The 24,275-nt window shown below is 36.3% G+C and overlaps 2 protein-coding genes across 4 annotated transcripts in view; both read left to right on the top strand.

Moving 5' to 3' along the window:
- Positions 1 to 24,275, top strand: part of LOC126888032 (chitooligosaccharidolytic beta-N-acetylglucosaminidase) — a 359,195-nt gene that overhangs the window by 106,654 nt on the left and 228,266 nt on the right. The gene's annotated exons all lie outside the window — the stretch shown is intronic.
- Positions 1 to 24,275, top strand: part of LOC114328838 (ATP-binding cassette subfamily G member 4-like) — a 405,691-nt gene that overhangs the window by 371,907 nt on the left and 9,509 nt on the right. For both annotated transcript variants that reach the window (XM_050656037.1, XM_050656038.1), the window contains exons 5-8: positions 14,888 to 15,126; positions 15,258 to 15,389; positions 20,729 to 21,091; positions 21,241 to 21,341. In XM_050656037.1, the coding sequence (XP_050511994.1) occupies positions 14,888 to 15,126; positions 15,258 to 15,389; positions 20,729 to 21,091; positions 21,241 to 21,341 (835 nt within the window). The remainder of the gene's footprint in view (positions 1 to 14,887; positions 15,127 to 15,257; positions 15,390 to 20,728; positions 21,092 to 21,240; positions 21,342 to 24,275) is intronic.

The following is a 24,275-nucleotide window of genomic DNA, read 5'->3' as shown; positions in this document are numbered from 1 at the left end:
GGAAGAAACAAAAAGATTCGTAGCATTTTGTAACCATTATAGACGTTTTATTCAAAATTTTGCTGAAATATGCAGACCACTCAACAGATTATCAAGAAAAGGAGTAGAATTTTTTTGGTCAGAAGAATGTGAAAAGGCATTCAATAAGCTTAAATCATCTCTGATGAAGCCACCGATCTTAAAATATCCGGATTTCAATAAACAATTCATCCTAACAGCAGACGCATCCAACGAGAGTTGTTCAGCAATTTTAAGTCAAGATTATAACGGAATAGACCTACCAATAACATACGCATCAAAATGTTTCAATAAAGGAGAATGTAATAAACCTATAATCGTTAAGGAATTACTAGCGATTCATTGGGGAATTAATCATTTCAAATGTTATTTATATGAAGCACCAACATTTTTAGTAAAAACGGATCATAAACCACTAACACATTTCTTTGCAATGAAAGAACCAACTTCGAAACTTACAAGAATCAGATTAGATTTAGAGGAATACGATTTCGAAATAGAATACATAACAGGGAAAAATAACTATGCAGATAGTCTTTCAAGAATAACATTACATCAACTAAAGAACCTATACATAGACAATACCCATATATTAGCTATAACACGAGCTCAAGCAAGAGAAAATAAAAAGGAAGCAAGGCAAACGAAGGCAGAAAGTGAACTCGCACTACAGCCAGAAGCCCACAAACAGACAGTAAGAAAGGTACTAAATAATTTAGAGGTGCATAGACTACCAATTTTGTCTTTTGGAGCAGAACTAATCTCACCAAGAATGAGCATTAGGGTCAAAAACAAAATAAAGTGCAGCAAGAGCATAGCCACAGGATTCAATCATTTTGATTTAAACCAAATGTTGGCACAGCTTGATAAGCTGGCGGTAGAGAATGCAGTACGTAAAGTAAAAATATACGTAAACGATATTATTTTTAAAGAGTGCAGAATTGAGGAATTTATTAAACAAGGAAACGAAATATTGAAGAATGTAGAAATATACATATGTGAAGTACCAGAAACAATAGAAGATGACAAAGAAAAACACAGGTTAATAGAAGAATATCATAATCATCCGATGTTTCGAGGACACGTAGGAAATAACAGACTCATAAAGAAGCTAAAAGCAAGATTTAGATGGAAAAATTTGGAAAAAGACGTAAGAAAATACGTTAAACAATATCATAAATGTCAAATTAACAAACCGAAAAGAACACATGTCGAAGAATTCGTGATATCGGACACTTCTTCGAAACCAGAGGACACAGAATACATAGACACGATAGGTCAACTCACTAGAAGCAATGAAAGCAAGGAGGACAAAAAAGAGCGGCAAGAAGAAAATAAGCCCAAAACAACATCACAACACTTTAAAATAGGAGACCTAGTCCTGGTAAACAAGAAAGAGAATGGTAAGTTTGATAGTCTTTATGTAGGCCCCTTCACAATAACAGAGGTAAATAATGTTAATTGTAAGATCAGATTGGAAAACAATAAAATCAGGGAAATACATAAGAATAGATTTATATGCTTACAATCCGAGAACACAGTGAGTGACAAGTGAAACGGGAACAATGTCAATAACGAACATTTTTATTTTTTTTTTGTATTTAATTATTATTTATAGAAAGTAAAAAATGTATATATTGTATTTATTAAAACGCAGTAAGCAGGTGGTGGTACTAATAAAAGAAAAATTTTCTTCCTTTTCCGTAGTCAGAAAATTTTCGGAAGGAAAGGAAGATGTGTTGGGATACACGGCATCTCTTAGTAATCTTCTTATTAAAACAAATCCTTTTAATAATTTTAAATGTCTTTAGCAAAACAAACTACGTTTGTTTATAGTAAATACGATCGACCTAAATTAGCACATATCAGTGTAACAGTTTAGGTTTGACCAAGGTCGGTTTGCAATAACAATATTATTCATTATTTTTATAACCGAGTCGACTCAGCGCTTTTAACCAAAACAATGTTACTTTCATTATATACCAAAACAATAAACAGGAGACGACTAATTATTATCTTCTAATTCCATTGCGAAGAGTAAGTCATTAATATTTGAGATCCCAAAGGGAAAACATCACAGCTACTGAGAACTAACGTACCACCAGCTATTTACCGTTAGTACTCTAACTTATAAAATAAATGCATCTACGATGATACGAGTTATTTCATCAACCCTTCTGGTAGGGGGTAACCAACCCCTAATTATCCAAGGTGGGTCAGAAGCCAGGAGCCACCATATGTATCCGAGATGAAAATAATAAAATACTAGTTCACGAAAAGGATGTCAAAAAGAGATCGAGAAAGTACTTTGACAGCTTATTAAATGAAGAATTTGACAGACAGCCTGTAAAGTCAAGGGAGACAGTAGCAGCAATGGTTACCAAAATAAACGAGGAAGTGGCTCAAGCGCTTCAAAAAATAAAGAAAGGAAAAGCGGTAGGACCAGATGATATTCCTGGGGAAGTATGGAGAGCATTGGGAGAGACAGGAACAAGGCGGCTAGCAGATTTATTTAATAGAATTATGGAAGTTGGACAAGTGCCAGACGAACGGAGAAGCAGTATACTAGTACCTGTCTACAAAAGCAAGGGAGATATACAACAACGTACAAACTCCAGGGCTATAATACTGCTTAGCCACACCATGAAAATATGGAAAAGAGTAATTGATAGTCGGATACGTGAAGAGACCGAAATATCCGAGAATCAGTTTGGCTTTATGCAGGGTAGATCAACAACAGATGCAATTTTCGTTATAAGGCAGTTGATGGAAAAATACAGGAGTAAAGAAACAAACGCTCATATCGTATTCATTGATCTTGAGAAAGCATATGATATAGTTCCTCGAGAGATTCTGTGGTGGGCACTCAATAAGAAAGGAGTCTCTGGTGAATATGTAAAGATTGTGAGGGATATGTATGAGGGAGTAACGACTAGTGTTAGGACAGGTGTGGGAGAGACTGATAAATTTCATGTGAAAGTAGGATTGCACCAGGGCTCGGTGCTTAGTCCGTATTTATTCTCATTAGTTTTGGACCAGATCAGCGAAACTACAGGGTAACATTCCATGGTGCTTAATGTATGCTGATGATGTCGTGTTAGTAGGAAATAGTGAAAGAGACTAAGAACAAAAACTGGAACAGTGGAGACAAGCTCTGGAGGAAAAAGGTTTAAAACTTAGTAGGACAAAGAGAGAATATTTGCAATGTTCGTTTAAAGGTGGAGTTACTACAAATAACATGGTATCTTTGGATGGTGAGCTGATTGTAAAAAGCAATAGTTTTAAGTACCTGGGATCGGTATTACAGAGTAATGGAGAAATAGATGGAGATGCATGCAGTATAAGAAGGGCTGAATGGATGAAGTGGAAGGAAGCGAGTGGTGTGCTGTGTGACAGGAAAATTCCAATGAAGTTGAATGAAAAATTCTATAAAACAGCCATAAGACCGGCTATGATGTACGAAACTGAATGTTGGGCAGTGAAAAATAAAGAGGAACAACGAATGCATCAGGCGGAAATGAGAATGCTTAGATGGATGAGTGGAGTGACAAAAAAAGGATAAAATTAAAAATGAGTATATTAGGGGAAGTCAAGATGTGGCACCAGTTGATGCCAAAATGAGAGAGCATAGGTTGAGATCGTTTGGTCATGTTCAACGTCGAGACGCTAATCAGCCAATACGAAGAATTGCTGAAGTGCAGATTCCTGGAAGCAGTAGGAGAGGAAGACCAAAGAAGACGTGGGGGAGACGATTAGGCAGGACATGTTGGTAAAGGGGATTAATATTGATATTACTCAAGATAGAACTGTATGGAGAAATGCAATTAGGGAAGCCGACCCCGCATAGGGATAAGGCAAAGATAATGACGAATGTATAATATATAATGACTTCTTATCTCGTCCATGATGGATCTTCTCCAAGTTTGTGCTGGGCGACCTCTTTTTCTTTTTCCTTGGGGATTCCACTCTAGGGCAGTTTTCGAAATTCTGGAACTTTTCTAGATTTTATTTCATTTTCTACCCTCTTTTTTTGGGTCAGGTGTATTCCTATTTTAATCCCTATTTTATATATTTAAAATAGGAATTAAATGAGAAGTAATCGTCCAGGAGCATCAGTATGGCGTTTACTCTTACCATTTTGGCTTTTATTTTTATCACTATTGGTTCGAATTTCATTATATTAAGTTGCGTCATTTCTTCATCTAAAATTTTTTAAATATTTAAAATAGTGATTAAATAAAGAGTAACCGTCGGGGACATCGAAATGGCGTTTATTATTACATCGAAATGGCTTTTAGTTTCATCCCTATTGGTTCGAATTTTAATATCTTAATTGAATCCCCCCATTTTCAACCCTATCTACAGTTGCGCCATTCTTAATCTTAAAAATTTTCTGTACAAAAAAACTTTTTAAATATTTTGCATGCCGTTTATTCTTAAAGCGATGGCTTTAATTTTCATTCCTAATGATCCGAATTTCATTATCTTAATTTAGTCCCCCCATTTTCAACCCTATTTACAGTTGCGTCATTATTCATCTGAAACAAGGTCTAAAGTGGTGCTTATTTCAATAACGACGCAACTACCCAATAGTGGTTCAGTACATAGTTATAGTTCAGTTGATTTTGTATTATCTGTACACAGTATTTTAGAAGTTAATTACACAATAAACAGGAATTGACAAAATTTGCAGTTACTTCATTCTTATTACGAACCGTCGATATGGTATTAGCCACAGTTTGGTTCCAATGACAATTAAACTTTTACCTAAAAACATTTGACGTTTCGATTTCCACTCCGGAAATCGTTTTCAAATGATGAGAAAATGTGTTGAAAAAGATATTATATAACCGCCATTATGCCATTCCAACATTCTGTCAATTTTAAAATCAATCTGACAGCATGAGGCAAACATAAATGTTATTCTATCAGTTCTTAATGTGTTTTAGATAAGTTTAGTTGCATTTATTTGTAATTTTGTTTTGTACAAGGATTAATTTAACATTTTTACTGGAATAGTCGATCTTCTTCTTCAGGTGCCATCTCCGCTACGGAGGTTGGCAATCATAGCTATTTTAATTTTTGAGGCAGTAGCTCTAAATAGCTATTTTGAGCTGCATCCAAACCATTCTCTCAGGTTCTTCAACCATGAAATTCGTCTTCTTCCGATATATTCCGGAATAGTCGATAATATTCTTCATTTCTGTTGTATTTTGAAGTTTGGAATGCGAAGTAATCGTGATAAAGTTTAGTTTTATCGGTTACCATCAGCATGGGCGCCCATATAAAAATTTCTAGGGGGGGCAGAAGTCAAGATATTCTTGGATGACAATATAGGTAGAGTATAAGCACCCGACGAAAAGCTAGGGGGGCCACGGCCCCCTTGGCCGCCACGGCCCATGGGTATGGGCGCCCATGACCATCAGTGATACATTTTAAGCATAAGACCAACTGAACTAAATAAGTTATGATCTGGGAGACATAAGCAATGTTAAAATATAATAATAAAGCTATAAAATTATTACAAAATTCCTAATTAACTAACTACTGTACTTACACGCAACATCTGTATTGTCTGCCAGCAACTTTCGAAAATATTCAATCATTTTTATTTATTCACTGCTTAAAACAAAATAAAGTCGTTCAAGTACTTCTACAACTAAAAACTACACAAAATCAACAACAGAATGTTCGCAAAATACCGGGTGTCCACTTCTAATTTCCCCCGTTTTAACTGCCTATAACTTCTAAACGGCTTAAGATAAAAATATTCGGTTTTCGCTGAAATGTTTTTTTCTAGTAAAAGATTTATTTGAAACAATTGAATTTTTTATGACGCTTTTTAAAAAATAATGGCGGATTTTTGAAAAAAAAAAAAACGTTAGTTATTGACTTTTTTTAATGAAACACTCACTATATTTTTTGTAAATTGAAAGAACGGTCATTCACATATCCAGCGATATAAAGTTTTTTAAAATCGGTTGTCAAATGACTAATCATTGGTGGACAAATGTGTAGTTCTTCACATGGGTAAAAATAATCCGTGTCTTCCTTACTCTATTAATGGACGCGTGTTAAAAACAGTGAAATCACATAATGATCTAGGTGTTATAATTAATAACAAATCTAAGTTCGTCGGAACATATTTTGCATATTTCTAAAAAAGCTAACAATAAATTTATAAATAAAACGTTCGCGAAAGTGTCATTTATGAACTCAGTTCATCTGTATAAACTGTACATTTGTCCAGTAGTCGAATATTTTGGAACTGTTTGGTGTCCAGTATTAGTGCGCGATCGTAATATTCTCGAAACCGTACAGCCACTGGAATGTCTTTTGATCGCTCAAGACCTACATATACAGAAAGACTTAATATGGCCAATCTCACTACATTTGAACAACGTCGACTTCGAGGCGATTTAATCATTACGTTTCGAATAGTAAAATACAATTTTGGAAATATGAGGGGTATGTTTATACCAGACAATGACAATCGGCTTCGTGGCCACAAACTTTAAAAAGGAAACTTTTTTAACAACAACTAGACAATTGTTCTCTGTAATCGAGTGTTCTCGATATGGAATAGCCATCCGGTTGAGATTATAGATGCTTCATCTGTCAACATTTTCAAAAATAAATTGCATGACCACTTGTTCCATAATTGAACATTTCATTTGTACTAAACACTTGGTACCTATATTTTTGTATATTTATTTAAATTTATTTAGTTAATGAATTTGCTTAATATGTAACTATTGTAATGTAACCACATTTAATTGCATACTATATATAACATTGTAGTCAAATGGGCATATGGTTTTGCGATCCCTGCTCAAATTTATTGTATAATAATGATAATAAAAATTTACGTGAAGTACCAAGTAGAAAAGTCATTAGGAGAGATAAAGAAATAATGCGGAGCATTACAAGACACTTGAGATACGATCCAGAAAATGAGACATCCCAACAGTGTCTGGATACATTAAAACAAAAACTCTCCGTATATTCATGGCGACTAAGGAGGTATAAAGTTAGTAACAACCGAAAATGTGACAATGCGCTTTTTGAAAATTCCGAGAAGGCGTTCTACCGAAAACTCAATTCCACCGTAGAAAGTGTCGACAAGTCTTACCCAAGCCAAGAAGAAATTCATGAGTTCTGGGGAAATCAACTTTCCACACCAGCTGCTTTTAACAACAATGCTGGCTGGATAGAAGATACGACGCACAACTGTCACCACTACGTTACTGCTAACTACGAACCATTCACGACTGAAGAGGTCTCAAATGTCATCATAACTGGAAATCTCCTGAACCAGACGGAGTACAGAACTTCTGGCTTAAAAAATTTTGGAGTATTCATGAGTCCTTATCAACATTAACTAAATCATGTTATTTCTAATCCGCAGGAAATACCATCGTTTCTAACTCAGGGAACCACTTATTTAATACCAAAAGATCAAAATAACACACAAGATCCAGCGAAGTACCGCCCAATTACTTGTCTTCCGACTTTGTATAAATTGGTCACATCTTGTGTAATCTGACGTATCTACCAACAATGTGCTCTAAACAATATCATAGAGCCTCAACGGAAAGGTTGCGCTAAGGGTTCCATGGGTTGCAAAGAACAACTTATCATCGACTCAGTCATTTCTAACCAGGCATTCACAAAAAAAACCTCTTTACTGCCTTTATTGACTACAAAAATGTCTTTGATTTAGCGCCGCATGAATGACATAGATATATTGAGAATATACAAAATCGATGATAACATAGTGACCTATTTAAGGCATATAATATCAGATTGGAAGAATAAAATTCTCCTCCAAATACCTGTTGAAAACAATATCGAAACGGAAAATATCGCAATCAACCGGGGTCTGTTTCAATCGTTGAGTCCATTGTGGTTCTGTTAAGCTTTGAACCCCCTTTCCCAGCTATTAAACTCCACTGACTCAGGTTTAAGCATTAAAAACAATAATACTGTGGTAGCGAAGCTCAATCATCTGTTGTATATGGATCATTTGCAATTAATGGCTTCCACTCGGGAACACCTACAACAGATGCTAAAAACTGTAGAAATATTCTCTAATGATATTAGTATGCAGTTCGGACTAGAAAAGTGCCTTGTTTTGAATATAGTCAGAGGAAAGGTACAGCCCGGTGGACTCGATATGCAAAATGGCCAGAACATCCAGGCCATGGGCGAAATCGATATGTACAAATATCTTACAGTAAAGCAGGCGCGGAAAATTGACCATAAGCAAATGAAAACTGAGATAACAACTGAGTTTATACGAAGGGTAAAACAGCTGCTTCGTTCACAGCTTAACAGTAAAAATTTGTTTAAGGCACTAAATACCTACACTTGTTCCGCGCTTAGCTTTTCATTTGATATTGTTAAGTGGACAAAAGCGGATGTGGAAAATCTTCAGCGAAAAGTACGAACACACCTCACAAAGGCACAAAAACACCACCCTAAAAGTGCAGTAGAACGAACGACATTATCGCGGTATTTAGGAAGAAGAGGACTTATGGATATAGGTGAGCAATTAGATAAACAAATTGCTAATTTAAGAACTTATTTGCAGATGCAAGCTGAAACATCTACTCTACATCGCGCTATCTGCGCAGTAGATGACACAACACCGATCAAACTAAGGGAACCAGAAATGCGCATAAACCACCTCACTAAGGACGAAAAAATGCGCACCCGGATGGGTGAACCTCTGCACGGGCGACATCCCAATGAGGTCAGCCAAGACTATGTCGACAATGCAGCGTCGAACTATTGGTTGACATCAGGGAAGATGTTTCCTGAAACGAAGGGTTCATTACTGGCCATTCAGGATCAGGTTATGCCAACCACAAATTACTGAAATATATCGTCAAAGACCCTCAGGTTCAAAACGACAGATGCCGATATGGATGTCAAGCCCAAGAAACCATCCAACATTTTACCGGGGGCTGCTAGGCATTTGCTGCAACTGAATACAAGAAAGGCATGACGCAGTGGGAAAAATCCTTCATCAAGAGATAGCGATCAACCTGAGACTTCTCCAAACAGACCATCTCCCATATTATCAATAGGTCCCTGAGAGTATGCTTGAGGATGGCAACTACAAGCTATACTGGGACCGCACTCTGATCACAGACCAAACAGTGGCACATAATAGACCAGATCTCGTACTATGTAGTTAATAAATTAACAAGACAAACACTAATTGATGTGGCGATACCCAACAACAATAATCAACGTAGTAAATTTACTGAAAAGATCGCCAAGTACAGAGATCTAAAAATTCAAATACGAAGGCAATGGAGAATGCAAAGTACCCAGACGATACCGATTATTATGTCTACTACTGGAGTCATTCCGAAGACCCTACTCGAAAGCATAAAAAAGCTGGGTCTGAATGAACATCTTTATAAGACCATGCAGAAATCTGTACTACTCGCGACGGCCAGAAGTGTGTGGACATTTTTGGGAGATACACCTGCATTCCAAGTCATCTAGGGCTCGATAACACGGAGAGAGTCCCACCAGAGCTCAATCCTTTTGATACCGTAGGTATCTGGGATGAGTCAATTTTCCCCTTAGAGGGAGTGTGAGCCGTATGGCTAAATCTGGATAATAATTACAACCACAACCACAACCACAACCACAAGCGAGCCAAACAACAACAAGAGTTCCACCCGCCGAAGGTGCTGCGCTGGAACATCAGCCGGCACTCACTCAAGCGGGACGACCGAGGCAGCGCATGAAATGGACTGTGTCCATTAATGAAAACATTTTGCGCTTCTGCTACAAGGTGACAAACCTCGGTCAAGAAACAATCGGCTACCGACAACAGCTGTATGCCGAATTTTGCAGGACGTACCCAGATATTCAAGTATCGGAGCAACGAGTATCGGACCAATACCGGGTAATTATAAGAAACAACCTTATCTCACAGACTAGACGCAATACCATTAGAAGCGAAGTCGAACGGGAGATTCATAACAATGTAGTAATTGAAGATCAAGTCCCTATTGAAATTAATGAGCAGATTCCTGAGCTTGCCATACAAGAAACTCAACCTGACAATACAGAGCAGGAAAACAACGGGTTACGTGATAACCTAGTAAGCGAACTGGCACGTGCGTTACAGCAGTTTAATGGAACAAACCCACTTAGCAGACCACCGCTACCACGAATAAACTCTTGTAACAAACTAGGGGCACCATTACAAATTGTGAACACTGAAGTCCTACCCAATTATGTCATAGAAGCCCACACATTAGAATATTTGCACATGCTTATCTGCTCTGCAGAAACAGCCCTTGCTAGTATAATGGTCATTAAGATCAGAACACGACGGGGTAATAACCAGGGAAGGAATGGTAACAGAATTGCACCCAGGGAAAAAAACTGCTCGGAAAGATTGAATTACTGCGTAGGGATATTGGTCAAGTCACCGAATATATACGAGGTGTAAGAAGTGGAAAAGTCATTAGGAGAGCTGAAGAAATAATACTGAGTACTGCAAGACACTCAAGATATGATCCAGAAAACAACACAGCCCAACAGTGCCTGGATAGATTAAAACAGAAACTTTCCGTTTATTCAGGACGACTAAGAAGGTACAAAGTGAGTAACAACCGAAACTCCGACAATGCCCTTTTTGAGACTGCTGAGAAAGCCTTCTATCGAAAACTCAATTCCACCGTAGAAAGTCTCGATAAGTCTTACCTAAGCCAAGAAGAAATACATGAGTTTCGGGGAAATCAACTTTCCACACCAGCTGCTCTTAACAACAGTGCTGGATGGATAGAAGATATGACACAGAGCTGCCAACATTACACTACTACTCTCTACGAACCCTTCACCACTGAAGAAGTCTCAAATATCATCAAAGAGCTTCATAACTGGCAATCTTCTGGTAACTCACTCTCAGGGAACCACTTATTTACTACCGAAGGATCAAAATAACACCCAAGATCCAGCCAAATACCGCCCAATTACTTGTCTTCCAACTTTGTATAAATTGGTCACATCCTGTGTAGCCCGGCGTATCTACCAACACTGTGCACTGAACAATATCATAGAGCCTCAACAGAAAGGATGCGCTAAGGGTTCCATGGGTTGCAAAGAACAACTTATCATCGGCTCAGTCATTTCTAGTCAAGCATTTTTCAAAGAGAGGAACCTATTTACTGCTTTCATTGATTATAAAAAGGCCTTTGGCTCAGGGCCGCATGAATGGCTTATAGATATATTGAGAATATATAAAATCGATGATAATATAGTGACCTTTTTAAAGCATATAATGACAGAGTGGAAGACTAGAATTCATCTTCAAATACCTGGTGAAAATAACATCGAAACTGAAAATATCGCAATCAGCCGGGGCCTGTTCCAAGGAGATTCCTAAAGTCCACTGTGGTTCTGTCTAGCTATGAATCCATTATCTCAGCTATTGCTCTCCACTATCTCAGCTATTGTTTCCCGAGACAGAGGTTTCCTACTTGCCATTCAGGATCAAGTTATTCCAACTAGAAATTACCTGAAGTACATTGTGAAAAATCCTTAAGTCCAAAATGACAAATGCCGATATGGATGTTAAGCCCAGGAATTCATCCAACATCTTACCGGGGCTGCCAGGCGTTTGTCGGAACTGATTATAAAGAACGCCACGACTCAGTAGGAAAGATTCTTCACCAAGAACTAGCTAGCAAACTTGGAGTTCTCCAAACTGACCATCTCCCTTATTATCAATGCGTCCCTGATAGAATGCTTGAAAATGACAACTACAAGCTATATTGGGATCGCACCGTGCTCACAGACCAAACAGTGGCACACAATAGACCGGATCTCATACTAGTTAATAAATTTACTAGGCGAACAACATTAATAGAGGTGGCGATACCTAACAACAATAATCTGCGTGTTAAGCACAACGAAAAGATCGCCAAATACAGAGATTTCGAAATACAGATAAGGAGACAATGGAGATGGAAAGTACCCAGACAATACCTATTATTCTTTCTACTACTGGAGTCATTCCTAAGAACCTTATAGAAAATATCAAAAAGCTGGGTCTAAATGAACACCTTTACAAGACTATGCAGAAAGCTGTGCTACTCTCGACTTCCAGATGTGTACGAAAATTTTTGGGAGATACTCCGGCATACCAAGTCACCTAGGGCTCGATAACACGGAAAGAGTCCCACAAGAGCTCAACCTTTTGATACCCTAGGTATTTGGGATGAGTGAATTTTCCCCGTTGGAGGGAGTGTGGGCCGTATGGCTAAATCTGGATAATCATTTGTTAAATTGAGAGATGCAATGTGGAAATCACATAACTAAATAACATGATTAAAATAACTAAGCAAATTGATATGTTAATAAAATAATTTTTATCCACGAGAAGGGGTGGTATCCACCCTCAGGGTAAAAGCGCAAAGTGGCAGCATGTACCCAACCTTTTTTAGCTTGAGGCACACTAACTTAAAAACTGGTTCAGCCACGGCACACTCACAAATTTTCGTGAAAATCAATGATAGTGCACCGAAATCGAAGGTAATAATTGATTTTTACCTTCAGTGACTACACTATACAAACGAGATTGCAATTCAATGCCCTAAATGCGCGTATTTTCCGAGATCATATATTATTAATCGGTATGTAGTCGCCAAATAATTAATTTAATTCATTTTAAGTACAATTCTCTCTTAAGCAGGGAAGATCGGGTGGCTTTCTTGCGAAGGGGTTGTAGCTCAATAATCGAAATGCGCGTGATTTGAGATTTTATTCTTAAAATTTATAAGCTATAGGAGTTATATCCGCGATACGATATATTTTAATTTTTTTCAGCATGTTGCTCTTAAGTTGAATCAATTAAAGTTGTTTGAGGGTGAAGGTGATGAGCTCGGGGAAAATCGAAACTATATCACTTCGATAGCTCAGAAACAGCTCGTAACTTTGCCAAAAAGGTCTATGTATTTCAATCGGACTTGCCCAAGTGGCTAAAAGAAAATCTTTGACCAGTGTGTGATGCCTATACTCACTATTGGAGCCGAAATATTAACATTAACAAAAAGGTAGTGAACAAGATTCGCGTAACTCAGACTGTCTTATTAATAAAAACTGCTTAGTCCGAAGTTAGTCTCGGACTAGTTAGTCCGAGATTTAGCGAGTACTAACTTCATTTTAAGAATGTCATTAATAAACACGGATTAAGCTCGGACAAACTAAACCTTCCTTAGTCCTAGTTACATCAAATTTATGTTGGCAACCCTTTCGGAAAAGAAGAAAAATGGAGAGAATTTTGCGAAACAGAAGAAAAATGTCGAGAAATTAACCTCTCTTTTCTCTAAACCGAACAGCTGATCGGTACCATTTCTACATAAATTTTTGTTGAACTTTATTCTGAGAAGGTGCTACCTGGTTTTTTATATTGTACCCATATTATTGTTTTATATTTCATACTAACTGCTGTTCCTTTAGAAAATCGGTATTTGACTTTAAAACCTTCTAATTCCTCTAAACTAAAGATTTTTTCCTAATTTGGTATATTTTAATGTGTCTCACAAGAGGAGTATCGTTCCGCTGATTTCTATCCTCATTTAATTCGTCTATAAATCTTAAATCATTAATGACCTAATCTCTCCATTATTAATAATAACAAAATAATGTTATTAGATATAAGCAAGCAAAAGCAAATAATGTATTTTGCAAGTTGGTAAGGTTATAAATAAAAAACGTCAAGTTAGTCTCGGCTTAAACCTGCTGTTACCTCGGATTAAATTTTAGTCCGAGACTAGAGAGGGTTTAGCTTAGTCCATCGTTAATCGCTGTTTATTAATAGGAAAAATGATTATCGACTTAGTCTGAGGAACAAAGTTAGTCCGGCCTTAGTCCGTGTTTATTAATAAAGCTGAGAGGGATATGGAGCGCCAGATGTTGGGTGTCTCACTGAGATACCGAATCTTAAACGAAGAAATGCGCCGTAGAACAAAAACAACAGACGCTGTCGAAAAAATCGCGTCGCTCAAGTGGAATTGGGCAGGACACGTTTCCAGATTGTCAGACAATCGATAAACAAAACGTATTGTCGAGTGGAGGCCACGATAAGAAGAACTACGGAGCAGAGGGCGCCCACCAACTAGATGGGCCGATGATCTGAAGCATGTTATCGGCAACTGGATTCAAGCCGCACAAAACAGAGACAGATGGAAAGAGCCGAGGAAGACCTATGTCCAGCAGTGGATGCGTATTGGTTATTGATGATGAAACATACATCGTATATATTTTATCTAGGTGGGGTTATCTAGGTTAGGATATCTAGGCTTTATCTATACGGTGCTGTTTTTGTGACGGTACGCCGTACCGGTACCTGTTGGGACAAAAAATAAAAAACAACAAAATTATAGACAAATTCCTGAATTTTTGCCTTGCTCCCAAACAGCTTTAAAACGCCCTTATTGAGGCTAAATTTAAAAAGTTTTCTCGAAGGTGGATCCCCCTTATGAACACTCCCCAGACCCCTCCGGAACATTGCGTACCGGGACTTTAATTGTTACAAAAACAGCACTGAATACATATACCTATATACCTACCTATATAGGTGAGGTGATCCCACCAAGTTATCATGTTGGGGAAGAACGCTCATTGCCAATATTAACAGAGTGCGGACTAAAGAAGTTAATAAAAAAATGAAAATAACTATGTATTAACATTTATACGTCTGCCATTTACATGTCTGTACATTTATACGTCTTATAAACATGTGTTAACATTTATACGTCTTTATTGGTCTTCTATTTGCTACAAAATAGAAATGTATTTCTCTTATTCTTATTTTTATTTTATGTTTTTTTTGCAGTGGTTTAGATAGCGTCTCTTCAAAACAATGTGTATTATTGTTAAAACAAATGGCAATATCGGGAAAGACCGTAATTTGTACAATTCACCAACCTGCTGCACCAATTTTTGAAATTTTTGATCACCTTTATGTAATAGCCGACAGTAAATGTTTATACCAAGGCAGTGTTAAAGGTTTATTGCCATATTTGGAAGAAGTAGATTTAAGATGTCCTACTTATCATAATCCTGCCGACTTTTGTAAGTATACCTAATAACAATAAAATTTAAACTTCTTTTACTTGTTATTCAAGTAAATATTTCATAAATATACAGCGATATACGATCTCAAAAATAGTGTTTGATTGTGAAATATACAAAAATGTTTTTAGTACTAGAAGTAGCAAGTGGAGAGTATGGTGATTATGCAACAATCTTATCAGAAAAATCGGAAAATGGGTTAAATATGGAATATAGAAAACAACAAAGAAATTCCCTACAATTGGAATCATTAGAACACATAGGTAAGTAATAAGAATTATTTACACACTTATTTATTCAATTAGTTCAAAACACAACTTTAAGTTAATTAAGGGGATAAGTAAAAAATCTTGGTCCAATAATATTTAAATGCATTAATTTTTTCTAATTTAAGCACGGTGGAGAGCAGATCACCAGGGTGATGCGAGAAATTCTTTGTAAAATTTGGTCTGAGGAGCAAATGCCTAAAGAATGGAGTTTAGGCTTAACATGCCATACACAAAAAGGGAAACCAACTGGAATGCAATAATTACCGCGGAATAACTCCCCTAAATACAGCATCCAAGATATTGTCAAACATTTTACACGACAGACTAAAGCCTTATACCGAAACGTTTCTAGAAGAATATCAGGCAGGATTCAGGCGTGGACGTTCAACCATTAACCAGATCTTTACACTGCGACAGATCCTCGAAAAAGCGCAAGAGTTTAACATAGATATGTACCATATCTTTGTCGATATTAAAGCGGCATATGACAGTGTCTTAAGACCAAGTCTTTACAACGGCATGAATGAGTTAGGAATTCCAAAAAAATATCATATGTTTGATAAAAGTAACAATGGCGAATATACTATCAGCAATAAAAATTCAAAACGACTCGTCAACCCCATTTGAAATACCTAGGGGTTTAGGCAGGGAGATGCAGCTTTTTAATGTAGCCTTAGAAAAAGTTGTACGAGACGCTAATTTAGATAGCAGGGGAACAATATTTAATAGATCAGTCCAAATTCTAGCATATGCAGACGACGTGGACATTATAACAAAAACCAGGGCGAGAACTGCGGAAATCCTAACCGATCTAGTAGCAGCAGCATAACAAATGGTGTTAGATATAAATCAAAATAAAATCAAATTCATGGCCACTAACACAAACACAAGAGCTGGAAATGTTGACGCAGATCTAATCATCAATGACCAAAACTTCGAAGCGGTCAAAGACTCATATATCTAGGGACATCGGTTAACCCCAATAATAACACATCTGGCTATATAGAACATTGATAGTTCCCGTTCTCTCATATGGATCAGAGGCATGGACGCTAACTAAAACGGATGAATCCGCTCTATCGATTTTTGAAAGAAAAGTGCTACGCAAGATATTCGGAGCAGTCTGTGAGAACGGAATATGGTGGCGTAGATATTACTTTGAACTGCAGAATATCTACATGCATACGTTTGGTGAAAAAGGTATTATCACTGTAATTAAGCGAAACCGTCTGCAGTAGGCAGGACATGTAGCCAGGGCCCCTGAATCGAACATGATAAAAAAGATTATAACAGCTCAACCCGTGGGAATGAGAAGACCGGGTAGACCAAAGTTGAGGTGAATGGACGGGGTAACACAAGACGCCGAGAAGATCGGAGTCGGCAACTGGAAAATGCAAGCAAGGGACAGAACAGAATGGCGTAGAAAGCTTGAGAAGGTCGAGGCCCTCTAAGGGCTGTAGCACCAAGATGATGATGATGATGAATTTTTTTGAATCCTGAGAAAACTAATAAGTATTTTTGAAAAATTTAAAAGCAGACTGAAAAACTGCATTATTACCGAGGGCCGAAAGTCCCTGAAAACTTCTATAATGTTTATTTTAATAAGTTGCAGGGGTGAAAGAAGAGAAAATTCAGTGTGATTTTTAATGTCAAATATTTCATTCAAAAGAAACTTTCTGTTTATTTGTTTATTCTACGGGACTTTCGACCCTCAGTAATAAAGTAATCTTTCATTTTGCGGCTAAATTTTTTAAAAATATTTATTAGTCTTTTCAGGACTTGAAAAAAAAATCTTCTTATACTTGTTGTAAATCTGTCGATCAGTTAATTCCGACGATGAAGTATTTCTTGAGAGGTAGACTGCCAGCTTTCTCTCCACCTTTTTGGTGGTCTTCCCGGTGGACGCTTGCTAGCTGGCTTTCCTTCTGGCGCAATTCTTTATAGCCTGTGCTCCTTTATTCTTTTTACATGACTGAACCATTATATTCGTCTTCGCCTACCCCATCTTACTACATCTTGTACGCCACATTGTTCCCTGACGTTGCTGTTTCGTATTCTATCCCTTCTTGTCTTCCCTGTTATTGCTCGTAGTGTCTTCATTTCGGCTGTTCGTAGCATGCTTTTGGTTTTATTGGTATCTTCTCTTGATTCAATACCATAGGTCATAACAGGCCTGATGCAAGTTTTATAAATTCTAACTTTGCTCTCTATTCTCATACATAGGTTTATCCAGACCATATCTCAAACATCCGGATATGATTGCGGCCTTGTTTATTTGTCATCTTAGGTCTCTGGCTGGGTCATGATAACTTGATAAATCTACACCTAGATATTTAAACTGGTTTAGCTGTTCTATGGGTTTCCCCTCTGCTACGACCTTGCATCTAATTGGATCTTTCGCAATGGTAATGCATTTTGTTTTCTGCGTGGATATATTTATGTTGAGTTGTCGACATGCTTAGTAGAACCGATGAAGTTGTCTTTGGAGGTTATCCTCATACTCTGCAATCAGGGCTGCATCATTCTACTTATCATAATCCTACCTTTCGTTTTGTAAGTACACTATACTGATTCTACTATGACCGAGTCTGTATCCTAGTTGTAGCGATTCCACATCTTGTATTATGTCATCCGTGAGCATATTGAATAGAAATGGGCTGAGGCTGTCTCCCTGCCTGATTACTATGTGTGTTGGTATGTTGATCGTAGTGGTGTCATTTGGTTTAATTTTTGTCGTGTTGTTATTGTTCATTTGTTTTATGACTTCCACAATGTTTGCCGGTACCTATCCTTCTTTTCTTCATTTTCTGTAATATATCGCTAAGTCTGACTCAGTCAAATGCTTTTTTTAGGTCTATGGTCGTCGTTTTTTTAGGTCGTCGACCTGTCTATTCTGAATCCTTGCTCTTTGAAAAAAAAATTAATACATTTAAATAGCATTGCACTTGCGCGTACCTTCTTAAGTAATATAAAACATAAATTACGTGGTTGAAGCTGCTATTGTGTATTATTTAATAAATGCACTTTAATAACAGTATTATAATTGGATATTATCAATAATAATCACTAATATACAATTATTAAAGACACAAAAAGGATGAATAGCCAACAAGATTTAAATGAAATCAATAATATGAGATGTCTGCTTCAGCCTTGGAATTCGACCGAGCTAAGATTAATTTGTTATTTTAATTTGATACCTTACCATGATATCACATGAATAAAATATAATTAAAATCATTACACATTTTTACGTTTTATACAGAATTTTGAATAACACAAAATTTTATTTCAGTTTGGAAAATACTATGTAATGGAGATAAAAGATATCGATAACTAATCCGATCTCAGGTTGGCATTCAGTCATAATATATATTTATGAAAAAATCCAGTAGTAATTACAATAAATAATAGTTTAGAAAAATACAATGGCATTTTTTTCACAGAGTACAGTAAAGGAAAGATATAGTAGGGGAGGAGAGTATGCTAAATATGCAGTCACTCGAGGGCTTTGGGGACCTATTTGATTGTGAAGAGTAGGTTCTAAAACCAAAAAATAGTTAAGTAAAGTTTTCCATTTTAGTGGGGACTTTCCATTTTTAATTTAATTTTCCATTTCCAAAAATCGTTTTTTCCGATTATAGCGCCATCTATCTATAATTTGAAAAAATATTTCAAATAAAAGTTACTTATTTTTACGTAAGGAATCCGAATCTGCAATAAAAAAAAATGGGGGCTTACTTAAAATTTTAAAGTAACCCCCCACCCCACATCCGTGGGGGCTAGTATTTGGTGCCATTCGATAGATTTTTCAAACATATTGATTAAGTGTATTTTTTAGTTTTTCGATCTGATGTTCATTTCGCGAAATATCGCGGGATTCGTATTTAAAATTTTAAATTTCAGATCTATCGATCATTTCGCGAAATATCCGCTTTTTTCTTGTGAAATTTTGTGACTCGCCCATTTCCTTACGCCCCGCCCAAATCGTCAGATTTTTTAAATATACACTGTTTTGCATGTACTTAACTTACTTATCTTAATCTGACGATTTCGAGTTTTCTAAGGATAGATTATTTTCGGCCCCCCTAACGAACTCCCCTGTGTTTAGAGCCAATATATGGTAGAGGTACATCTACAGGGTACCAGGGTTCTCCCCATATGATAATCTGATGCGCTCGAGTTACTGCAAAAATCCCCGCTTGGTCTCCCATACCAATAGGAACTTCTTCATATAAACTGCGGGGAATGTTACGGATATTGGCAATAAAAAATAATAAACAACTTATTAATTTAATTATGATTATTTTCTAATTCAACAATATTTTATAGTTATTTACAAGAAATATTATTCCACCCAAAAAATATATAAAAAAGAATCTTATTCTTTTTAAAGTGCCCTCTCCTCAATGAAGGTTGGCTACTATAATTGCAAACTCTTCTCTGTCTTCAGCTGTTCTTATACCATTGGACGACCGGAATGGTGCATCTCTCTCGCACTAACCATTGACGGCCGCCTCAATGTTAAAAATTGAAAATAACAGCTTTGTAATAAAATAATGACAAAAATTTCTTCAGGATCTTGTAGGGGGGCTTTAAACTTTGATTTGGCTACTTTCTGACTAATAATTTTTAACCGAGTTATTAAGCCCTGAAAATGACCATTCTCGCGTTTTTCAAATATTAAATCGCGTATAACTCGACAACAATAAATTTTAGAGAAAATTCACATAAGATCTTCTTTGCTCAGAATGACCCAAAGAATATAAAAAAATTTTTTGAAAGTTAAAAAAATTGATTTTTTAAATTTGTATAAAAAAATTGTTTAAACAGTTTTTTGACCGCGGTACCGCCTGACACTCTCTGAATTTGTTATAAGGATCTCTTTTTGAGTAAGTTTGTGCAAAAAAACGAATCGAAATAGTTTACCTAACGGGGGCGAGCATACAGCTTGGACTCTTACTAGAGATAATTATTTTTTTGCAACTGCAGAAAAGAACGCAGCGCGTCATTCACCTGCAGTAAGTACGGCTTTTCTAACAATACATGTGGGGGATGTTCACTACTAAAACGGTGCTCCAATCTCTGACAAAGGTGATATATATTAGAATATGTTAGAGACATGACTGTTTTTCTTAAATGTTCAAAATAATAATGAGCATATATCGGTATAGGGTATTAGGAGGTACAGAGGCTATTCCAAAAGTTCATCAAAATCGATACATTAGGATAGAAATCGCAGATAAACATCCTATATGAGGTCTCGTTGATTGTAGTATTAGTCTATTATTTAAATAGCATTTAATTTCTACATAATATGTTTTATGTTTTAGGAAGAATGATGACATCTGGAAAGATCACACCCGTACATGCTCCACCTATATACTTTTCAAAATCTCCAATATGCTGTGATAAAGACATAGATATTTCATATCTACATTCATATAAAGGTTCATATCCTGCCTCATTTTTTACTCAACTTAATGTCCTCATACGAAGAACCTTTTTAGTTATCACAAGGAACAAAACGCTTACAGTTTCTAGGTTTCTCACACATATAGTTATAGGATTATTTATAGGAATTTTATATTTTGGAATAGGAATAGATGCATCAAATATGTTAAATAATTTTAATTACATCTTCTTCTCTCAGATGTTTCTTATGATGACTGCCTTCAACTCAGTTTTAACAACTTGTAAGTACAAATTAAGTCTTTCCTATCTTAATTAAATCATGGTTAACTCTTTAGAAGGAAATTCAGGTTTCCTTCAAAAAAATATGATAAAGACAACAAAAATCTCTATTGGTACATGAATGGTTAACGACTAAATTATTTAATTTTAGTTCCGTCCGAGCTGCCAATTTTAACCAGGGAGCATTTTAATAAATGGTATTCACTTAAGTCATATTATTTGGCCATATCAATTGCAGACATTCCAATTCAGGTAAATGCCTTTTTTATACTATAATATACATCGCACCTCCGCTCAAACAGTGTCATAAGTCATAATTCTGCTAAAAATATTTAAAAAAAATATGTTTTTGATAGATGAAATAACAAAATAAAGCAAAAAAAAGACAAATAAGTAGTGATAATTGTGTCACTTTTCTTGAGCACATACGCAGACTGTTTTGAATAAAGTAATCACATACGTATTAACTCTTAACTTAACAAGGTGTTGCTTCCTGTTAACACCTCTAGCGACTCATACTCAATTCCTATCCTCACCTCCAAGAAGTGTGACTTAATCACACGGGTGGACCCCGGTAAACCTGAACAACCCTACCGGAGATTGGGTAACCAATCCCATTGGAAAGTAGGGTCAAGGCCGACGAGGAAGGGAGAAATGGCCTTCCGAAAAGGGAGTTGGGCGTAGGGCTAACAACCCTATCCTAGAAAACCCACATATTACGAATGTTCAAGAAAAGAAAACCGGACTGATCAAACGACGACGAATGCGCGAGAAAAAGGTACATGCTTTAAGAATCGCGACATGGAACATCCGATCCCTATACAGACCGGGAGCCCTCCAAAATCTACTCAGTGAACTGAATAGATATAACATAGGTGTAACAGCTCTACAGGAAATGAGATGGACCGGGATTGGCACCATTGAAAAAAGACACCACATTATATTGTATAGTTGCGACGCTAAAGACCACGCACTAGGTACTGGTTTCATTGTAAATGAAAAGGTTAAACACCTCGTTAGAGACTTTCGTGCTATGAACCCTAGAATGTGTATCCTGAGACTAAGGAGAACTTTTTTGAATTTTAGCATTTTAAATGTGCATGCCCCTACAGAGGAAAAGGAAGACGATATCAAAGAAAAATTATGTAAAGAACTAGAAGCTGCATACCATTCATAACCAAAGAATGACATCAAAATTATTTATGGTGATCTCAACGCAAAAATAGGAAAAGAGCAGCAATACCTACCAACTATAGGTAAGCACAGTCTTCATGAAGTATCCAATGACAATGATATCAGACTAATAAATCTAGCAACTTCCCTTAACATGGTCATTGCCAGCACATGCTTCCAGCGAAAGAATATTCATAAGGGAATGTGGAGATCTCCAGATGGGATTACAGTAAACATTATCGATCATGTTTTTATTGACTCTAGACATCACTCAGACGTAATAATTGTACGCAGCAGACAAGGAACAAATGGACACTCAGACCACTACCTAGTGGAAAGTAGAATAAGAGCCAGAATCTTAATCATTAAAAAATAACGGGGATCCAAAATTGAAAAAATATGAAATAAAAAACTTAGCAGATCACAGCAAAAAGGCAAAATACAAAGAATATACAGGGTGTCAAGAAAAGATTGATCATAAATTATACCATATTATGGGGTCAAAAATAGTCCGATTGAACTTAACTTACCTTAGTACAAATGTGCTCATAAAAAAAAGTTACAGCCCTTTGAAGTTACAAAATATTTCTTTTCAATATATCGAAAACTACTAGAGATTTTTTAATGAAAATGGAAACATCTTAAAACAAAATTATAGTGAAATTTCTCCACCCCATAAAAATTTTATGGGGGTTTTTTGTTCCCTTAACCCCCCCCCCCCCCCCAAACTTTTGTGTACCTTACAATTAATTCATTATTGTGGTACCATTAGTTAATCACAAAGTTTTGAAAGGTTTTTTCCTCTTATTATTTTTTCGATAAGCCAGTTTTTGTCGAGATGCGGCGTATTTTTTAATATATTTTCATAAAAAATGTATGGGGGTTTTGTTCCTTTAAACCCCCCAAATGTTTGTGTACGTTCCAATTGAACTATTATTTTGGTACCATTAGTTAAACACAGTGTTTATAAAACTTTTTTGCCTCTTAGTCTTTTTTTGATAAGTCACCTTTTATCGAGATGTGGCTTCTTTTTCAAAATATACCTAAAAATTTAAATTATAAATAAATTTTCAGATTATTAACAGGTCTCTATAGTCGTACTTAACCATATACAAATATGTGGTGGATTAGAAAAATATTCAAAATATCTCGATAAACAGTGGCTTATCGAAAAAGTACCAGGAGGCAAAAAAGTTTTAAAAACATTGTGTTTCACTAATGGTGTCACAATAATAATTTAATTGGAACGTACACAAAAGTTTGGGTGGGTTTAAGGGAACAAAACCCCGATAAAATTTTTATGGGGGGCACAAATTTCACTTTAATTTTTATTAAGATGTTGCTGCCATAAAAATGCCACACGTCCATTTTCAATAAAAAAAGAGTTTTCGTTATATGGAAAAAAATCAATTTTCATTTTTTAAGTTAAAAGAGCTGTAACTTTTTTTGTGTGCACTATTGTATATAGGTGAGTGAGGTTCAATCAACCTATTTTTGATTCCAGAATCTGTGGTATAATTTATGACCAATCTTTTCGGGACGTATAAAAGGAAGGCTAGAAACAGACAAAAGCACGAGGATATAAACAGATAATGGGAAGCGTGTAAAAGCATCATACAAGACGCTGCCAAAGAGACACTAGGTCTACAAAAAAAGGTCAAATCAACTGAAGGGCAGTGGTTCGATAAAGAGTGTCGTAATATAACAGACAGAAATAAGAATGCATGTTAACGACTACAACAACGACATAGAACAAGACCAGCCAAAATAAGAATATATAAGACAATAATTCGTCCCACAATAACGTATGGAAGCGAAACATGTACTCTGAATCAGCGGGAAACGACAAAGTTACTGGTACTTGAAAGAAAGATACTGCGGACTATCTATGGGCCTTGCAAAGACGAGACAACAGGAGAATGGAGAAGAAGGTACAATGATGAACTCTAGACAATATATGGAGATGAAAACATAGTACGCTACATTAAAGCAAACAGAATACGATGGGCGGGT

The sequence above is a fragment of the Diabrotica virgifera genome, chromosome 7, assembly GCF_917563875.1.
Source record: "Diabrotica virgifera virgifera chromosome 7, PGI_DIABVI_V3a".
Lineage (NCBI taxonomy): Eukaryota > Metazoa > Arthropoda > Insecta > Coleoptera > Chrysomelidae > Diabrotica > Diabrotica virgifera.
The sequence above is the reverse complement of the archived record's forward strand: the minus strand, read 5'-3'. Positions and strand labels throughout refer to the sequence as shown.